The 19,212-nt window shown below is 37.9% G+C and overlaps 1 protein-coding gene across 3 annotated transcripts; it reads left to right on the forward strand.

Annotated features, from left to right (window-relative positions):
• Window positions 1-989: 989 nt before the first annotated feature.
• ubox5 (U-box domain containing 5) lies at window positions 990-14,213 on the forward strand. 3 transcript variants are annotated; one of them, XM_017468772.2, is made up of 5 exons: window positions 990-1,312; window positions 10,621-10,692; window positions 12,204-13,494; window positions 13,587-13,703; window positions 13,853-14,213. In XM_017468772.2, exons 1-5 carry the CDS (start codon window positions 1,241-1,243, stop codon window positions 14,053-14,055), a joined length of 1,755 nt encoding a protein of 584 aa, XP_017324261.1. In that variant the 5' UTR covers window positions 990-1,240; the 3' UTR covers window positions 14,056-14,213. The 3 variants fall into 3 exon arrangements, with proteins under 3 accessions (XP_017324261.1, XP_017324262.1, XP_017324263.1); XM_017468773.3 differs by lacking the exon at window positions 990-1,312 and adding an exon at window positions 8,086-10,399; XM_017468774.3 differs by lacking the exon at window positions 990-1,312 and adding an exon at window positions 8,086-9,978.
• The last annotated feature ends 4,999 nt before the right edge of the window (window positions 14,214-19,212 follow it).

Consider the following 19,212-nt stretch of genomic DNA (forward strand, 5'->3'; position numbering starts at 1 on the left):
TAATGCCCATGAGGAAGAGACACTGATTATAGAGTGGATATTACTGGTGTTTAGCCAATATATATGCCATGGGTGCTGTCCACCACCCAGTGATCCATCCCTGCTTAGGCAAGGGAGCCCCTCATGTCTTTCTTGAATGACAAATGACATAACAGACACCGTCCAGTCTAAATAGTACCATAGGCTGTGTCCCAGGCAGAACAAGCAACGCTTTGCACCCTCAAGCCATCTCACCACCAACACACACAAAGCAAGCTAATCGACACGCACTTCTCCCAATTTTTTGATCGGTAGCAAAATGGCAGATTTCAGAGACATCCATTACAGTTCTGTATCTTTCATACCTCATAGAGAAGGGCCTTAAAGTCCCTGTGAAGTGCCTTGAAATGCATAGCATTACTTGGTGTGTTGACATAATTTCCACTGAAGCAGGAAGTCAGGGGGGACATATTGAGTGGCTCCTCCCCTTTTAAATAATCAGCAGTGGCCAGGAAACCTATAAACATAAATTTTGTCATTGCTTTGGAGCACACTAGCTTATAGATAAACCTATGGCTAACATATTCATACTAAAATCCACAAAACTACCATTTTGATTTCATGAGGACTTTAAGAGACTATAACACAAGATACTATGCCAGGCGTCTCATTCCCTTTCAGAATAGTCCGAAGAAGTTTATGTACCACAGAGAGATGACATCCATGATACTGCGGTGCGCTGCAATTGCTGCCATACACACCTTTGGCATGGTTAATGTCTATTATTGCTGTCTAGCAGTCTTTGGAGAAAGTTAGTATTTTGGGAATCCAGTGATAGGTTCACACCCTTACGGAACTTCTACCTAATATCAAATAAAATGAATGAATAAAGAATAATATAATACATACCCTGCAACAAAAACAAGGTTTAGGAAATTAAATAGGCCATATACCATCATCCTGGTTCTAGTTAGCGCTTTAGTGGTTTTAGTCAGTCCTACATTTCCCATGAGCCTCTATTCGGAAACGTCATTTTCCCTCGTCGGCCTGAAGCTAACTTAGGAATTAGGAAAACATAAAAGACTGATAATTTCGTAAAGTACGTGTATAGTAATAGTTTCTTATCTTTTGTCAGTTAGCCTAGATCTCAAAGCAGCTATTACCGTTAATAAAGTTTAGTGAGTTACTTCGGTGCTTTGTATATAGTCTAGTGTAGCTTTAATTAGCCAGATAGTCTACTGAAAGAAGCAAGCAGTCGTCTATGGAAAAAACACCTCTGAGAAATACATTGGAGAATGAAACGCCTGAGCCAAGTGGGTCCAGTGTGGGCAAGGTAAGATAGCTAAGTTTACTTTATGCAAAAGTAATCATAATTCCACAAAAACATTTCCGTAAAATGCATAACAGAAATACATTTATGCGTCTTATTTCATTCACGCTTTCAAAAACTCTTCACGTGTTTCTCTGTACAACCCGAAGCTACAAAAACGAAGTTTGGTACAATTTAATTAATTATCTATTAAGTAAATAAATAAAATAAGTTCGCTGTCCAAAATGTACGGAAACCCTAAGCGGCCATGCATTATTTTTTTTTTTTCTCGTGACCTCGACATAACAAAAGTTGTTTTCTTGTGATCTCGACTTAATTTTCCTATGTACTGGACATCCATCATCCCTAAGTCAGTGGGGTTTTTGAATGTTATTTATTTATTTATTTATTTTTGTTAAATGCACGAAATAAGGTCTGTGGTTACCAGCGCTGAAGATATGTTCACGTTTTACACTACGACATAAAATACATCAGCTTTTACGTGTCTTGAGAAAGACCGGCTGCTAACAAGTAGTTAACTGGGACTACAGAGGTTGTCGGGGACATTAAACGTCATCACGCAGAACATGAAAACTCATCTAGTATATTGTGTTTATACTCGCGCTCTTGCAACTCAAACTTCCCAACTTGTAGATTTATCAATTTATAGTATTTTACAATTGTATTATTTTGTTTGTTTTGTTTGTTTGTTTGTTTGTTTGTTTGTTTAAATAAAATTTTAAAGAGTTGTCGGAAGTGTAGCGGTGGTGACGTTGAAGTCATGCGACCGTGGTGTAGTTCGTTTACAGTCTAACATTTGCTTTTTACTTCTGGCGAGTGTATAGGCTTCAAAATTCATAAAAGTTCTGTTCATTTGTGTCTTAATGAACGAAACATGTAGTAATCATAAACTTTTGTTGCTAATAGAGTTTATTTTCTGCAATGATCCAAAAGACAATGAAAAAAATCCTATTGGCTTTTTGTCGAGGGAACCAGGGTGATGCTAATTTCCGGGGTGATGGCCGCTTAGGGCTTCTGTAAAAACGCACTACAACTACCAAAAACTACACATGTCTCAAAACTTCATTACATCAAAAGTCCTCTATCCAAAATTCAAACAGTTGACTTTTGCTTTGTTTGTATTGCACATGTACTGTTTTAACTCGGTCTAATTTGTCCATGGTAATCATATCCACATTTTATCTCTTCTTATACTACACACTGGGGGAAATCTGTGCATGTCTAGTTCAGCGCTCCCAATCTTCAGTTGATATATGCAGGAGTCTGTCATTCAGGTTTATTTAAAGCCACTCAGTAAAATTTCAGTCAGGTCCTGAAAAATCTGGGTTAATCCAGAGGACCCCTGCATCACTAAGAGTCACAGGTTAGTCAGCTCGGAGAATGTTGAGTCTAACTGAAGCACTTCACGCTGAACAGAAAAAGGGATCATTAATGAACCCCCAGATGAACAGATGTATAATGGACACAGCTAAACAAATTATTTATCACAAATGGAGCTTAAAATAGCAAGGTATGAATGTGTAGACAATACACATATAATGTATTTAAGATATTTCATATTTTCTGAGGGAAAAAAAAAAAACAAGAGCAGTTGCTGTAGTTAAGATATGTCAAATAAGTCAATATACAAGTTTATAAAGCTGTATAAGACCTGATTTATTTACTCAATGATTACTAGAATATAACACAAGAAGGTGTTATATTTTGCCTCAATTCAACGCTTTTAATATTGAGCCGTCTGCATTCCCAATGCAAAATTTAGATTAATTCAGTGAATGTAAAAGGAGTTAAAAACAATAGATAATGATATGACGTTTTTGTGAATACATTATTTCTTGTACTTACCTCATTTTCTTACCTGTAACCAAATCTTTCATCTGGGAAAAATCTAACCACAGTTTTTGCACAGTGACTTGCTGTTAGGGCTGCACGATTATGGCCAAAATGATCATCACGATTATTTTTGATCAATATTGAGATCACAATTATTTATCACGATTATTCATTGATTTTAGGGACAACATATTTATTGCACTTTCACATTTAAATAAACAGACCACTGCTTTCAGCTCCATGTTGTGTTACATTCCTGCTAATGTACAAATCTTTGCATCAAATTAGACTGGTCCTTAAAGTGCATCATCTCATTGAAGCAAAATATAAATAAAATTGTACCCAAATTATAGGATGAGTAAAAATAAAAATGCCATCAACCAAATGAAAATATGCAATCAAATATAACAATATCTAGCCAAGTGAAACCAATTCAGGCCTATGCAGAAAGGACAGGAGAAGAGACTCAGCCAAATCACCCAATAGAGTGACGTAGGGACGACGTCATTTTGTACTGGATCCCGGAAGTTAGCATCACACCGGTTCCCTCAACAAATTCACATAGGCTTTTGGATTATTGCAAAAAAATAAGCTCTGTTATCAACAAAAGTTTACAATACTAACACGTTTTGTCCATCAAGATCATTTTCACAAATGAACACAACTTTTATGAAGTTTGAAACCTAAATACAATCACCAGAAATAAAAAGCTAACTGTATACTATTAACGAACTACACCACAGTCACTCGACTTTGTCATCATCTCCAAGCTTCTGACAACTTTTCCAAACTTGATTTAAAAACATTTTTCATAATACAGATTTACTCTGTGGATGAATCTTTATCCACGTTTTTTGGGGGAGTTGTGCAAAGCATATTGGAACCAGTTTATCTGCAAAGTTTTTTCCTGATGATGTTTAATGTCCCCAACAATGTCTGTAGTCTCATTTAGCAACATGTTAGTGTCACGATTTCCCCTCGCGCAAGTGCTGGAGCATGAAGCGAAGCTCGCAGTGCGAACGCTAAAATGCTAACTCGTTTCCAGATTTTGGTATTACAAAATGACGTTATCCCTGCGCCTCTCTATGGTGACTGGCTGTAAGTTTAGGAAGCACTTGATATGCAGCGGAGGACAAACTTTAAACGTTAGTAACGCAGTCGATCATGTTCATGTAATCGTCGGCAGTCAAAATCGTAATCGAGATTGATATTCGATTAATTGTGCAGCCCTACTTGCTGCGTCAAGCATCTTCAGTTTTCCAGACAGTACTGGATCTTCAAATGGGATTGGGTTCTATGGTCAGAGGAAACCAAAACAGAGCTTTTTGGCAATAAACACCAGAGGTGGTTTTGGCACACACACAGAAGGTAGCCATATGGAAAAGTACCTCATGCCCATGGTTAAATATGGTGGTAGCTCTTTAATGTTTTCGGCTGTTTTTCTGCCAGAGGACCTGGACATTTTGTTAGGATACATGGCATCATGGACTCTATCAAATATCAACAGATATTAAATGAAAACCTGACTGCTTCTGCCAGAAAGCTTAAAATGGGTCATGGTTGGATCTTCCAGCAGGACAGTGATCCAAAACATACATCAAAATCAACACAAAAATGGTTTACTGACCACAAAATCAAGGTCCTGTCATGGCATCCCAGTCCCCTGACTTGAAACCCATAGAAAACCTGTAGGCTGAGCTGAAGAGGAGAGTCCACCAGCGTGGACATCGATATTTGAAGTATCTGGAGAGATTCTCTATGGAGGAACGGTCTCGGATCCCTTGCCATGTATTCTCCAACGTCATCAGGCATTATAGAAGACTCGGAGCTGTTATCTTGGCAAAGGGAGGTAGCACAAAGAATTGACAAAGGGTGCCAATAATTGTTGCACACCTATATTTAACAAAGATATATAAATTTTTTGATAAACCTGTGTTGTGTTTGCAATTGTTTGATATCCATGAGAGCAGATTATTTTTGTGAATTTTTTAACAAAAGGTTAAACAATAAAGACAATTTTCACAGCCATCTTTGCTCCAATTTACCAAGGGTGCCAATATTAGTGGAGGGCATTGTATAAAGGCCTAAGTAGCAAAACATTTTTAGAAATAAGGATATTTAATCCTATATTTAGTCCTAAGAATAAGAGCAGTGTACAAAATTTCTGTACTCTTTAAAGGGAGAGTATTTCCGAGTGCTTCAGAGACACAGACAAGTGAAATTTTGTTATTTCTGTGTATACGAACTAAATGGATTAAAACACACAACGTGTTCCTTCTAGCTGGAGATATTTGATTACAAATTCAATTTGTGTTATCAGTTTTGTGATAACCTGAAACATGCTCTGCATTATCAATCAGTTGCAGTACAGAGCACAGAGTAAGGGTGTACATATTTTCTGTCTCAGTGCTGCCATCTTTTGCTGAGTTTGAAATACATCAGAAGCACTCCTGTGTACTCGCCTGTTTAAGAGACCTCTTAAGGCTAAAGATTTTTTTGTAGGAGAATTTACTGATTTTCTAAGAATCGTCTGGCACCCAAAAACATTTCTAACTTTGTGTTTACTTTCTTTTCATCTTTTTATTATTATTTTTTTTCTTCGATAGAAAAAGGACTGGTGAGTAAAGTGGGAAGAAATGTGACTCATTTGAATGGACTGCAGAGATTGTGAAATTTGAGTGTATAGTGTCAAAGTATTTGCAGTTTGTTCCACATAGTATAGAGTGCTGTGCTGACTGTGGGAGAAATTTTTTTTTTTTAACTCTGTCCTGAAAAATGTTCAACAATTTTGGTTTTCTGTAGGGTATAAAATCAGTACAGCTGCAACAACTAATCGATGATAATCGATTATGAAAATCATTGTCAACGAATCTCATTATTGATTAGTTGTTCTGCACGCAGCACATTTACTCATTACGTTACTTCTGTTCCAAAAACACGCTTTGGAGAGTAAATATTAAAGTTGTGTCCTAAATGATGTACTCTACACTTACACTATGCACTGTACACTACCGTCTAGTGTAGTGTTTCTCAACCGGTGGTCCGCGGACCCCTGGTGGTCAGTGGTGTATTTGAAGGGGGTCTGTAGGAAAGTTTAAATTATATATATATATATATAATATAATATATATATAATTTTTTTTAAGTGTATCAAAACATATTCAGATGAGATATTTTAAAATTAATCAGTTTGGTTATTTGCAAATATCACGTTAGCTGAGCTGACGATCATTCATTGATGGATTTGTTTTCAATTTATTTACAAATGAAATGATAATTTACAAAAAAAAAAGTGGTAGACAAGTTCAAGTGTTGCAATGATGGATATAATAAACAAAGGATAATTCAGAGAGGCAAATTAAATGTCACACCAACAATAAAATGTAAAAAATAAAATCTTGAAATGTTTTGATTCAATTTTAATGTTAAATATTATTAAAATAAAGCAACATATATAGACATGACTGTTTCATATATAGCCTATAATTGTTGTGGAGTGAGGGGGTCCTTGTGGATTGTTCGAAATATGCTAGGGGTCCAGAGCTCACAAAAGAACCACTGGTTTAGTGTATGAATTTTAGAAAGGTAGTATCATCTCAAATGGAACACATTAGTTTTTTACTAACCTGAAAGTTTGCCCCCATCCGATTAATCGAAAAAATAATTGGCCAACTGATCGATTATGAAAATAATCGTTAGCTGCAGCTCTAAAAATCAGCATGAATTTGTTTTAGATAATGAAAGCATGTTTGTGCTCTCACATACGCTGATATATTTGTCACATATACATTACAGCACAGTGAAATTCTTTTTCTTTTCGCATTTCCCATATTGTTAGGAAGCTGTTGCAGAATCAGTCATGATACAGTGCCCCAGGAGCAGATAGGAATAAGGGCCTTACTCAAGGGCCCAACAATGGCAGCTTAGCGGTGCTGGGCTTGAACTCCCAAGTTTCTAATCAGTAACCCAGGCCCTTAATCATTGAGCCACTGCTGCCGTATATATTTACATATATACGATTTCATTGGAAACAAAGTATTTGTAACACTATTGTTTTAGTGCATTATTAATTTAAGGATTTCCCATTTCATGTGATGGGTTTCTTTTTCTACAATGAAATAAGTATGGGCGAAATGCTAAAATATATTTTTCTGTACCATAACATTTTACCAGCATATATTAAAACCTGCTATATTCTGAAATGAAAAGTAATTAATTCAAAATAATGGCTAATAATAGTGCCACAATTTTATAACCTTTACAGACTTTAAAAGCCTATGGTTAACTTTTATAATCCAATCAGTGTTTGTTGTTTTTGCTCCCAGCCAATGAGTGCTGCACTGAAGAACAGATTAAAAAGAGCAAGGCGTTCTTTTACTTCCCCACTCAGTGTGGTTAAAAGACTTAAAATCGATGAGGATGAGTTACCACAAGCCTCAAACCAAGAGGTGACCCCGGGTGACGAGGATGGAATTGATGTCAACAGAAATGAGACTAGAAGAGAAGGCTCTCTGAAGAGCTCAGGGTCAGATTGCCCTCAGCACTCACAAAATGAGCTACTTCAGCTTCGAGAGAAATTAAAGAAAGAAGTCAAGGAGAAATCTGACACTTTACGAAGGCTTAAGATGGTCAAAATGTACAGAAGGAAGGTAGAGATGCTGACTAATAGCTCCGTTTTTAGAGTAATTACTGCTTGAGTTGATTTCATCACTAACAAAAACTATTTTTCTCACATTATTAGAATGACCTGACACAGCTGCATGGACTGATAGATAAATGGAGACAATGTGCTCAAGCAGTGTTGTATGAACTGCAGACAGAGTTGCCTACAGATGGCCAGAAGGCCAGTCTCTCCCAGCTCATTGACCACTTTGGACTGGAGGACAGTATGCTTCATTTCAACAGGACAGAGGAGGAATTCACAGACAACTGATGTACAAATACAGTGTTTTTATGTTATTCATCATCAGCCTTCAGGTGTTTCAAACTGTCTCTTTAAAGTGTTTTAAATCCACCAAGTGGCAGTACTGAACCTTAATGTAACACTGCAGGAAGTAAATGAAAATGGTCCCTGATTGTGCTTTTGTTCAAATGAAATACCTCTGTATATCTAAAATTGCAAATGGAACTTACAGATGGTGTTGGATTTATTTGACTGTTTTGCACTTTGTGGCACATTTCTCTCTTTGTTTGCACATAACATGGATGCATTTTTTTGTGCCTATTCTATATTTAGTTAAAATGTGATTGTAATTAAAGTTAAATAATTTTCTTATTTAAGGTACTGTCTTAGTGATGTACTGTTTTTTAGTTTTGATAGTCTTCACTAGTGTTGTCCGGTTCTTAAACTCCTCTACATATTATTGATCGTAACCTTTTCGTTGCAATGCACAGTTTTCAGTTCCCCTTTATCTCATTTATCAGTGGAAAGCAACCATCACTGGTCCAATATTATTTGGCTGGTGGAAGTTTCTCAGTGCAACAGAGACACTGGCACGGTTGTATGTGTGGTGCTGGAGAAGATTCCCTCTCCAGTTCCATTCCATTCCGGTCTACTCCATCTTCACGGTGTCAAGTAAATATAAATAGGGCCAGTATGTATAAAGTTTAAACTTTCCATCACCAAAATACTAACTGAGGGAACATCTTTTGGAAGTATGGTGTTCATCCCTCGAGTACAGTTCCCAAGTACATTCTCTGCCTTAGTACATTGATCCATATCTGCAGCTTTACAGTTTATCTAATACTAAGGGGAAGTGCATACACTCAAATCTGTGCTCTGGTTTAAAGAAGAAGTAGATTTAAGCAGTCTTTCAGAAGGATTGTGAAATAGTTAGGAAAGGGAAATAGGCATGAGAAGTGGACATAATTCAGATGAAGCTTAGTTTCTCTGTATTGCTGGACAAGAAAAAAAAAATGAAGTGACCGGTGCAGTGTGTGTGTCTGTGCGTGCGTGTGCGTGCGTGCGTGTGCGTGCGTGCGTGCGCGTGCGTGCGTGCGTGTGCTGCAGATTCAACATGACCCTGGCCAGGATAAAGTGGTTACTGAAGATAAGTGAATAAATGGCAAAAAGTGGGGGAAGCAAAGATCGGCTATAAGGTTTTTTTGTTTGTTTTGGGGGTTTTTTAAGAAGTAGAGACACTGATGAAGATTCAGGTTGGAGACAGTGACGGGATATCAAGTTTGAGATTTTGGCATAGAGGACTCATCACTACAGGCCAAAATGGAAATGAACAGCGTGAGCAATAATGTAATGCATCACTGCCATAAATACAATGCAGAAAGGAAGTAGTTCATTTCAAAATTTGAATAGCTCAACATGATCTCAGAGATAATTTACAGAGAAGGTCAGTGGAAAGAGTGCAATCTATACTCCTGTATCTTACGGCAAGACACTACAGTACAGATAGAAATAAAAGATTTTTGGTATGCACATAGTAAAATGTAACAGAGAATTGTTTATTTCTCTGTTTTGTCTACTCTCGACCACCACGTTAATATTAAACAAGGCTTTAAGCTCCAGTCAATCGCTTCAATCACATTGTTCTATATCCCTGATGCTACATGTAGGAATTTCAGCAATGAAATATGATTGATTGTGAAATGAAATGATTGATTGTGATATCTGTTGTTTAAAAAAAAAAAAAAAAACTATTTATGTGCAATGACTTTTAATAGGATTTTACTACTTTCATTCCCCTTTTATTCTCTTGAGTGATGCTACAGTACAGTATTGTTTTTAAGAAATAGCCCTGTATTCTCTCCATACCAGTAGATGGCGTTAAGGCACTACATTTTAGCTTCCGAACGCCATAAAACTCACGAAGAAGAAGAGGGTTTGTGTTTTTGTTCTTTATTACAAATACTTCGCAAATCTTTACGGACTTTGTCAAATCTTAACTGGTCTCGGGAGCATGTATATTCAAATGGCCGTCATCGTGAAAAAGCCTGTTGTTATATCTTAACGTGCTAATGTGTGATGAACTGGCTGCTTGTGTAACAATGATGAAATGTCACCTGTGTACTGTATCTAGTTTGTTAGAAATTTGTCAGTCTGTATCCGCCTGTAAAATACAGCAAACAACCTAGAAATGAACACTAAGATCAATTTATAAAGATGGGTTATTAATTACAATAAAATAAACCAATACAAGCTGGTCCGTAAACAGTATAGAGTCGTGGCATCCTCGTTATTGTTTCATTTCTCTTCTGAGCCACACATTTTGTGATAGAACTTACTTCCATTTCTCTATAAAGGTAATGTCCATTTCATAATGTTTGTATGATTTAATATGATTATTGTTATTGCTGTAAACATAGCAAAAATGTTTGTATGACAATGGACTGAGGAAGGAATTGCTGTTTTGTGCCGTTTGTGATGTTCGTTAAAAGAATTGTTTGAAGTTTTACCTCAACCACACGTTATCGTTTCTTGAATATTGTCAAAAATAATAATAATCATTTCTTGAATATTGTAGCTCCTGGATGGGGTAAGCATGGTGGTCAACCTCTGCCTGCCACACTTTAAAACCACTGCTCACTGCAATAAGGTAGGTTAAAGCTCCTCGCACGAACATGCAGCATGAATACAGATTTATATTCTGTTTCAGACAACATGCCCTTAAACTAGCCTGTAATCCATTCAACTAGTCATAGAATACTTTTTAATGGTTAATGTCACTTTATATCACAGCACTGTAGATTTTCATGAATCTGATCATTCAGATGTGTTGATTCATTTTGTCTAACGACAGCTCTCACAGTCATTCAGATTATTACATTACAGTTACAGTAATATAGTGCTTTTCTAGACACTCGAGGCGCTTTACATAGCATCCACCTGGATGATACGACGGCAGCCATAGTGCACCAGAACACCCACCACACACCAGCTATTAGTGGAGTGGAGAGGAGAGAATGATGTAGCCAATTCAGAGATGGGGATTATAAGGAGGCCATGATAGAGAAGGGCCAGTGGGGTAATTTCGCCAGGACATCCGGGTTATACTCCTACTCTTTACCGAAGTGTCCTGGGATTTTTAATGACCACAGAGAGTCAGGACCTCGGTTTAACGTCTCATCCGAAAGACAGTGCTGTTCTTACAGTATAGTGTCCCCGTCTTTATATTGGGGCATTAGGACCCACACAGACCACAGGGTGAGCGCCACCTGCTGACCTCACTAATACCACTTCCAGCAGCAACCTTAGTTTTCCCCAGGAGGTCTCCCATCCAGGTGCTGGCCAGGCTCAAACCTGCTTAGCTTCAGGTGAGAATTGCAGGGAGATATTGCTCTGGAATTTATAGCATTTATGGAAGGAGGCTCAAGTGTCAGCACTTTGTAATTGTCTGTAGGTTTTTCACCACAGGAGAGACTTTCCTGTTTCTTGATGGCATGACAAGCTCTGTTTCTGTGTGTGTTCGTGTGTCTTTCTTTTTGAGTGAAAAGGAGCATGTAGAAAATGTGGTTAAATTAAATGCAACTATAAATGGTTCAGAATCATGACATCTTTTTTGTTAATAAATTAAACAATTGTAATTGTTGACAAATTGCAAATTGTTGTGGTATAGGAGAAATATCACACCAGACATGCTGTTATAGGAAAATAAACTGCTTTGGGGTTGTAACAGTAACTATGCTTTGCGCCTAGCTATATCACACCCTACTGTGGGTGATTTTCTTGAAAAAGCATGCCTTGTGTAATATTTTGATGGCTGCTTGTACTTTACAATTATGTACAGTCATCATGTATATTTTGTCATCGCTATAATATTTATATAGTATAATAAATATGTTGGGAATTTTTTAAATGCACTCACAGTATTGTCATTTTCTTTAAGCACACGCATCCCAACTGTTGAGACTAGTCCTTGGATAAGGTCTAAAGTCAACTTTCATGTTAATTTTTTGCTTAATTTTTATGATTTGGAATGGGAAATAATTAGGGTGTGTGAGTGATGTTGTCTTTGCAGATCGTATCGTGTTCTTTTTAACATGCATACATCAGAAGTCTGTTCTCAGAAATGTAGCCTGCCTTGTGCTCTTTCTTCTCTCTTTACAGCTATGTGCGGATGGCTGCGAAGTTTCAAATCTTCTGTCTGGGGACCCAGCAGCTTTGCGGCGAGGTTGCAGGCTAGAGTACTTCCTCCGTCCACCACTACATGTGACCCTGCACTTCCAAGTGAGGGTCGAGTTATACCGTGTGGATGTTGAACTTTTGCCCTGTGGTAGTGCCTCTAGGAGGCTTGAGATTCTTACCTGCTCTGAGGTAAAACCTGATAAAAGCTCAGGAAATGATAATGAGAGAGGACAGTTTAAGCTTGTGGGATGCTGTGAGCTGAAAGAGGAAGTGCTCACATGTTTTAAGCATCCAAATTTTAAACTCCGAGCTCCCTTTCCTGAGTGCCCACCCGACCCTCCAGCACATGCAAAGCAGCAGGAGCTCTGGAGCCGGGGAGGTCAGTCACTAAGCTCAGTGGCCCAACTTCGTATCACTGTCCCCTATGCTGGGGCTTCTTCGGTACTGGGAATCAAATCCTTGGCAGTATGGGGTGTTCCTGCTCGCTGCTGTTCTCTTTCAGAACTGGAACAATTTAAGAAGGCCCATTTTGACAACATGCAACCAAAGCTTTCTAGTTTTTCGATTATTTCACCAGTTCCTACCTCAGACAGATCTCATGGGCTAGACAATGCTTCCTCAGAAACAACTATACCTGAGGAGTTTCTGGACCCTCTGACTCGGGAGCTTATGGTTCTGCCCATGATCTTGCCCAGCGGGATGGTTGTGGACAATAGCACCTTGGAGGAGTACCAAAAACAGGAAGCTGTTTGGGGACGGATGCCTAATGATCCCTTCACTGGTGTTCCTTTTACGAAAGACTCGAAACCAATTCCTAACCCTCTCCTTAAGTGCCGCATTGATAGCCTGCTGTTACAGACTGGCCACACAGGAATCAGAAGCAAGAACAGTCTACTGAGCAAACCTCAACCATCCAGACTCATCTGTGCATCAGTGTCTCAAACTGACTTACTTGGTGTTCAGAGCTTGCGAGCTGAGACACAGACTCAGCAGGTTTACTCAGTGAGAACTGAGTGCACAGAGATGCTACAAAAACACACTATCAATGAGGAAAAAAATCATAGTGGACAAACTAAGAGTCATTCCAGAAGTTCTGAAAATATTCAAGGACTTATACTGGGCACTTCTGCTGGAACCTGCAGTATTAGAAAGGAGACCTTCGGACAGTCAAATAAAAGGAAACCTCAGTCAAACTTTTCTTCAACTAGTAAACATTTGTTGTCTCCCTTGACGAAAATGCCAAGAACAGATGCAAGCATCACCCTCCCCACAGGTTAGGAATACACAATTATAATTCCTCAGTTAAACTATAATGTATACTATCTTCTTTATCCCAAAGACTTTATCCCATCTGATTTCTTTCAGAAACAAACTCTCATGAAGAGCGTCTGTCTCAGAGTTTAGACCAGGCATTAAGTTCTGCTCTGCATGGTTTACCAACATATACCTCACAAAGCAACCCGGAGCCAGACACTACAGGAGGTAGGAGTCAAAGACAGAGATACAGCATAGGACCACAGGGAAATTAACTTCTTTCAAGTGTTGGGAATTATGACATTCTTTGTGTAAGAGGCATTACATTGAGAAAATTAATTTAATGGTTTCTGTTTCTGGCATTGTTTCCTCTCCAGGTCAGGGCAGATGTGGGTCATGTTCTTGTTCCTTGACTATTTACTCTCCAAGCCCTGTGGCTTACTCTCTTCCCTGTGGGCACCTGCTGTGCCGTCAATGTCTGCAGCATGAACACACTCCGAGGTCACAGAGACTGCCAATTATCTGTCCTACATGTCAAGCACATGCCTTATCCAGCACAATCATGAGGGTGCACCATTAAACATCATTTACTGCTGATTATAAAACTCTGTGGTATTATGTCTGTCAAATGAGTTCTCACGGACATAATATGCTACTCCCAACAGTCACAAGAATTGTTATTGAATGTGATTTTTTTTTGTTATGGTCTATAATAAATTTTCTAGAAAAATGAAGGTACTTGGGGTTTTTTTTGTTGTTTTTTTATGATTGTTTATCAGGAAGTCTCAGAGCGTTTATAAATGTGAAGTTAACATTCTTTTAGAGTGCATGTTTGCTGTGTGGCATTAATCAGTGTAACAGGAAAAAAAAGTAGAGACATAATGAGAACCAAGGCTCAGGGACCTGACAGGCAAGTGAATGCTGCAGGCAATTACAACCCCAATTCCGAAAAAGTTAGGACAGTATGGAAAATGGGAATAAAACAAAGAGGAGTGACTTGTATTTAAACAAAAAATGTATAAAGACAAGTTATTTGATGTTTTACCTAATCAACAGCTTTTTTTTTTTTTTTTTTTTTTTTTTTTTGGAAGATAAACATTTATTTTGAAATTGATGCATTCAACACGTCCCAAAAAAATTGTGACGGGGCCATTTAGGACTAATAGTGATGTGACAAGTTGAAATTAGAAGGTGATGTGAAACAGGTGAGGTAAACATCTAATCATACTATGATCATAGCTCCAAAAAAGGCCTAGTCCTTCAAGAGCAAGGACAGGTCAAGGCTCGCCAATCTGTTAACAGATGTGTCAGCGAACAATCCAACACTTTGAGAACAACATTCCCAAAATGAAAAAAGATAAAATGAGTAGGATTTTGGGCATTTCACCTTCTACAGTGCACAATATCATAAAAAAATTCAAAGAATCCAATCAAATCTCGGCACATAAAGGGAAAGACTGAAAACCACTTCTGAAAGCACATGATCTCTGATCCCTCAGACGTCACTGTCTTAAAAACCATCATGAGTTTGTAATGGATATCTCGACATGGGCTCAGGAATACTTTGGTAAACCTTTCTCAGTCAACACCATTCGCCGCTGCAGCCACAGATGGAAGTTAAGGTTTTACTATGCAAAGCAGAAGACATACATCAACACTGTCCAGAAGCACTGTCCACTTCTCTGGTCTCGGTCTCATCTGAGATGGACAGTAGCACAGTGGTTCAAATAGTTTTTGGACAAAACAGCCGTTGTGTTCTCCAGGCTAAAGAGGAAAAGGACCATCCACGCTATTATCAGCGTTGGGTCCAAAAGCCAGTGTCTGTCATGGTATGGGGGTGTGTCAGTACTTGTGGCATGGGTAACTTGCACATCTGTGAGGGCACCATTATGCAGAAAGATATGCACACATTTTGGAGCAACATATGCTGCCATCCAGAGCAGGACAACGCTAAACCACGTTCTGCCCAGATTACAAGCGCATGGTTGTGTAAGCAGAGAGTGCACCTGCAGTCCTGACCTGTTTCTGATTGCGAATGTGTGGTGCATTATGAAGTGCAAAATAAAGCAACGACAGCCCTGTACACTTGCGCAGCTGAAGAAATGCATAATGGATGAGTGGGGGAAAATTCTGCTTGCTAAACTTAACCAACTGGTGTCTTCAGTGACCAAACGCTTAATAATTGTTATTAAAAGAAAAGGTGATGTTACACAGTAGTAAACAGTCGACTGTCCCAACTTTTTGGAGTGTATTACAGTCATCAGATTTGAAATGAGTATAATTTCAAAAAGAAACTAAATTCACAAAGTAAAAAATGTGTTAATAATGTGTTTTCAATATAGTACAGGGTGAATTGAATTTTCAAATGACTTTTTTTCAAATTTCTTTTTCTTTTTTTGTGCCTTTTTTCGGAATTATGGTTGTACACCACAAGCTTTCTTCTTTTTACACAAACACCAGGGACACACCAAACAATATTCTAATGTGTAACATTAAACCCACATCTGCACTAATCACTATAGAAAATGTTATTACTTTGAGCACAGTGAATAATATATTACAATAATATTTATAATATTATATACTTATAAGTATAAATATATACTTGTAATACTGGAGATTGGTGTCACATGCATCTTGCATCTATCAAAATTTCCAGCTGCTCCTTTTGTTACTCTAAGCAGCCTGGTAACTTTCCAGATGAATCATCTACTTGTCTTGTCATAAGCTTTAAGGGACATTCTGATCTTGGCAGCATCTGATATTCATAATGGCATAATGTCACATAGTCCATTCGAAACGTTAATATTCTTTAATAACCGTCTCCTGATACTTGACACTATTCAACATTTAGACTCTGAGACATTATTATTTTTTTAAGTTTCCTAAGGATTATATGGTTATCCCAGTGTGATGCAACTTTTAAAACCTCAAAGAAAACCTGAATCTTTAGTTGTGGGTAAATAGAATTGCTTTCCAGGATAGCAAATATATGTTAACTGCAGGGCTGCCGGAGCAACAGGGGCAGTCAGTCAATAACAGACAGGTCTGACTTGGTTGAAAGACCCAATAAAATTGCCAGTTCAGCTAGGGGGTGGGACATTTCTCCTAAAGGAGATCTCCAGGGATCTCCTGTGATCTCCAGTCATATAAGCTGCCTGAGGAGTAAAATGCAAAAGAAGTGTGTGGGGTGAAAACATACTACTATGATATTAAAAGGTGTGTTGTGCCCTTTTATTGTTTTATAATCAGACCCTGGTTCCATATAGTGCTAAAAGCAAAATATATAGGTAGTCTGTATGTTTTCAGACAAAAAGTGTTTATTTTCAAGTACTTACTTGTTTTTTTCACTTCAGTGATTTGAATAGCAAGGCAACACCATCCATCCATCCATCCATTTTCTGTACTGCTTATCCTTACTGGGTTGCAGGGAACCTGGAGCCTATTCTATGGGGTATGGGGCACGAGGCAGGGGACGGGGCCCAGACACACTGGACAGAGTGCCGATCGATGGATTGGAGTGGACGGAGTGCCAATCGACACACATTCACATACCCATTCATACACTATGGACACATTGGACTGCCAATCAATCTACAAGGTATGTGTTTGGACTGGGGGAGGAAACCGGAGTACCCGGAGAACCCCTTGAAGCACGGGGAGAACGTGTAAACTCCACACACACAGGGCCGTGCCGGGAATTAAACCCTCAACCCTGGAGGTGTGAGGCAAATGTGCTAACCACTAAGCCACTGTGCCCAGCAAGGCAACAATGTCCATTGTTAAACACTCTATATAAATTGCATTGAAATTAATTAACAAATGGCCACTCAGAACATACTGAAAACTTTACATCAATTTCTTGAATCTTCCAAACTGTTTAAAGAGTCTGTCCACTTGGTATATGACAATTTTTGAGCCACTGGAATTCTGACATAGTGACTTAAAGCTGAAATAATCGATTGTTTTAAAATGACCTCATACAGTATGTGAACCAAGTAGACACTCTAATTGACTTATGAAAAGAAATGTAAGGTAACATCAATTATGCATCATTGTGAAAAACTGAGATTGAATATCTTTTGCCTGGGTGTATGTAACGTTTACTCTCAACTGTATAAGCAACTTTAAAGTAGCATTATTCTAGAAATTGTTTCAGAACCAAAACAGTTCACGTGTAAATACTCTTCATTCAGCATTGCTGATATCATGATCATATAATAACCTTTTCAGACTTCTTTTTCCTTTTATACATTAATTATCATTTTTATTGTTTATAAACATGAGGAGAAACATTAAGAGAAGAAATCTACCTTCTGAAAAAATGAAGTCCTACATTGCCTGTGTATGAACAGATTTCTTTGTATTTATGCAAATATAATTGCCAGTGGAGGTTAGACAATGTTGATCATAATTCAAATTTGTGTCAAATAACATTGTAAATCCTAGATATGTTGACAATTATATCCTCATGTTAAAATAAATACAAAATAAGAAGATAACCAGAGTTAATTTAAAATAAACTTCCAAATATATTTTGCATCAGATATCCTTCTTTTTCTGTGACACCTGCATGTCAATGAATTATTTGAAAATATTATCCCAAATTGTTACTTTATTCTGTTTTTGGATGCAGAACATTTCTGTTTTCTTCCTAACCATATGTTGTGCATATGAATCAAATTTGTCAGATTTGAAAGTTTGACCTTCGTTTCCAACCCCCCACCCCAAGTGTCTCCCTAATGTTAACTGCTCCGCTGCCGTAAAACATTTACATTTATTCACTTAGGAGACACCTTTATCCAAAGCGACTTTCAAATGAGGAAATACAAACAAAGTGATATATCAAGCAGAGAACAATACCAGCAGTGCTATCAGAAGATTTTTTATTTAGTGCTAGAGGAGCAATGTGCACAGCGTAAAGGTGTAAGTAGAAGTTAGGGGTTAGTTAAGTGTTCAGGGAAGAGTTGGGCCATTTTTCGAATAGAGACATTAAAGTTGGAAGTTCATTCCACTACTAAGGGACAGTCATGCCTCACTGAGTAGGCATCAGTCTGTAACTACCTGGTGTCAGTCGTTAACCTAGGGAACATAAACCTCAAGGAGAGTGTTGTGGTAGGGGGTGCTGCTCCAGACAAGGTCTGGTACATGAGCCTCAAGGCCTTGAATCTGATGTGGGTGTCTACAGGAAGCCAGTGGAGGGAGATGAAGAGGGGTGTTATATGGGTCGTCTGTCTTTATACCCTTTATATTATGTTTAGTTCTTCTAAGTCATAATGATGCAAGACTTTTGTGTTTTATTTTTATTTTTTCATTTTCAGATTAACTCAGAATTACAGCTGGATCTTTTTTTAGTGTAGTGCCTTTTCTGTCCCCAGTATCTCTCATTATATTTCAAATGAACAGTGTTAAACATAATACTGAAGCACTAAATACTTGTTTATATATATATATATATATATATATATATATATATATATATATATATATATATATATATATATGTGTGTGTGTGTGTGTGTGTGTGTGTGTGTGTGTGTGTGTGTGTGTGTGTGTGTGAGTGAGTGAGTGAGTGAGTGTGTGTGTATACAAATACACACACACAAATATGGCAAATATATTTTTGCGCGCTCTCATGCAGTAACAATACTTAAATCTATGAGCTAATAATATGCCGACAAAATACAGCCTGCTGAGTGATAAACAGCATTTATAGAGACCGTGGGTGGGAATACAT

This window comes from Ictalurus punctatus, chromosome 5 (assembly GCF_001660625.3).
Source record: "Ictalurus punctatus breed USDA103 chromosome 5, Coco_2.0, whole genome shotgun sequence".
Lineage (NCBI taxonomy): Eukaryota > Metazoa > Chordata > Actinopteri > Siluriformes > Ictaluridae > Ictalurus > Ictalurus punctatus.

Coding starts and splice junctions, on each gene's coding strand:
- ubox5 (XM_017468772.2), top strand. CDS start 1,241: ATGGAAAAAACACCTCTGAGAAATACATTGGAGAATGAAACGCCTGAG. Junction 10,693..12,203: donor CCACTGCTCACTGCAATAAG/GTAGGTTAAAGC, acceptor CTCTCTTTACAG/CTATGTGCGGATGGCTGCGA. Junction 13,495..13,586: donor AAGCATCACCCTCCCCACAG/GTTAGGAATACA, acceptor GATTTCTTTCAG/AAACAAACTCTCATGAAGAG.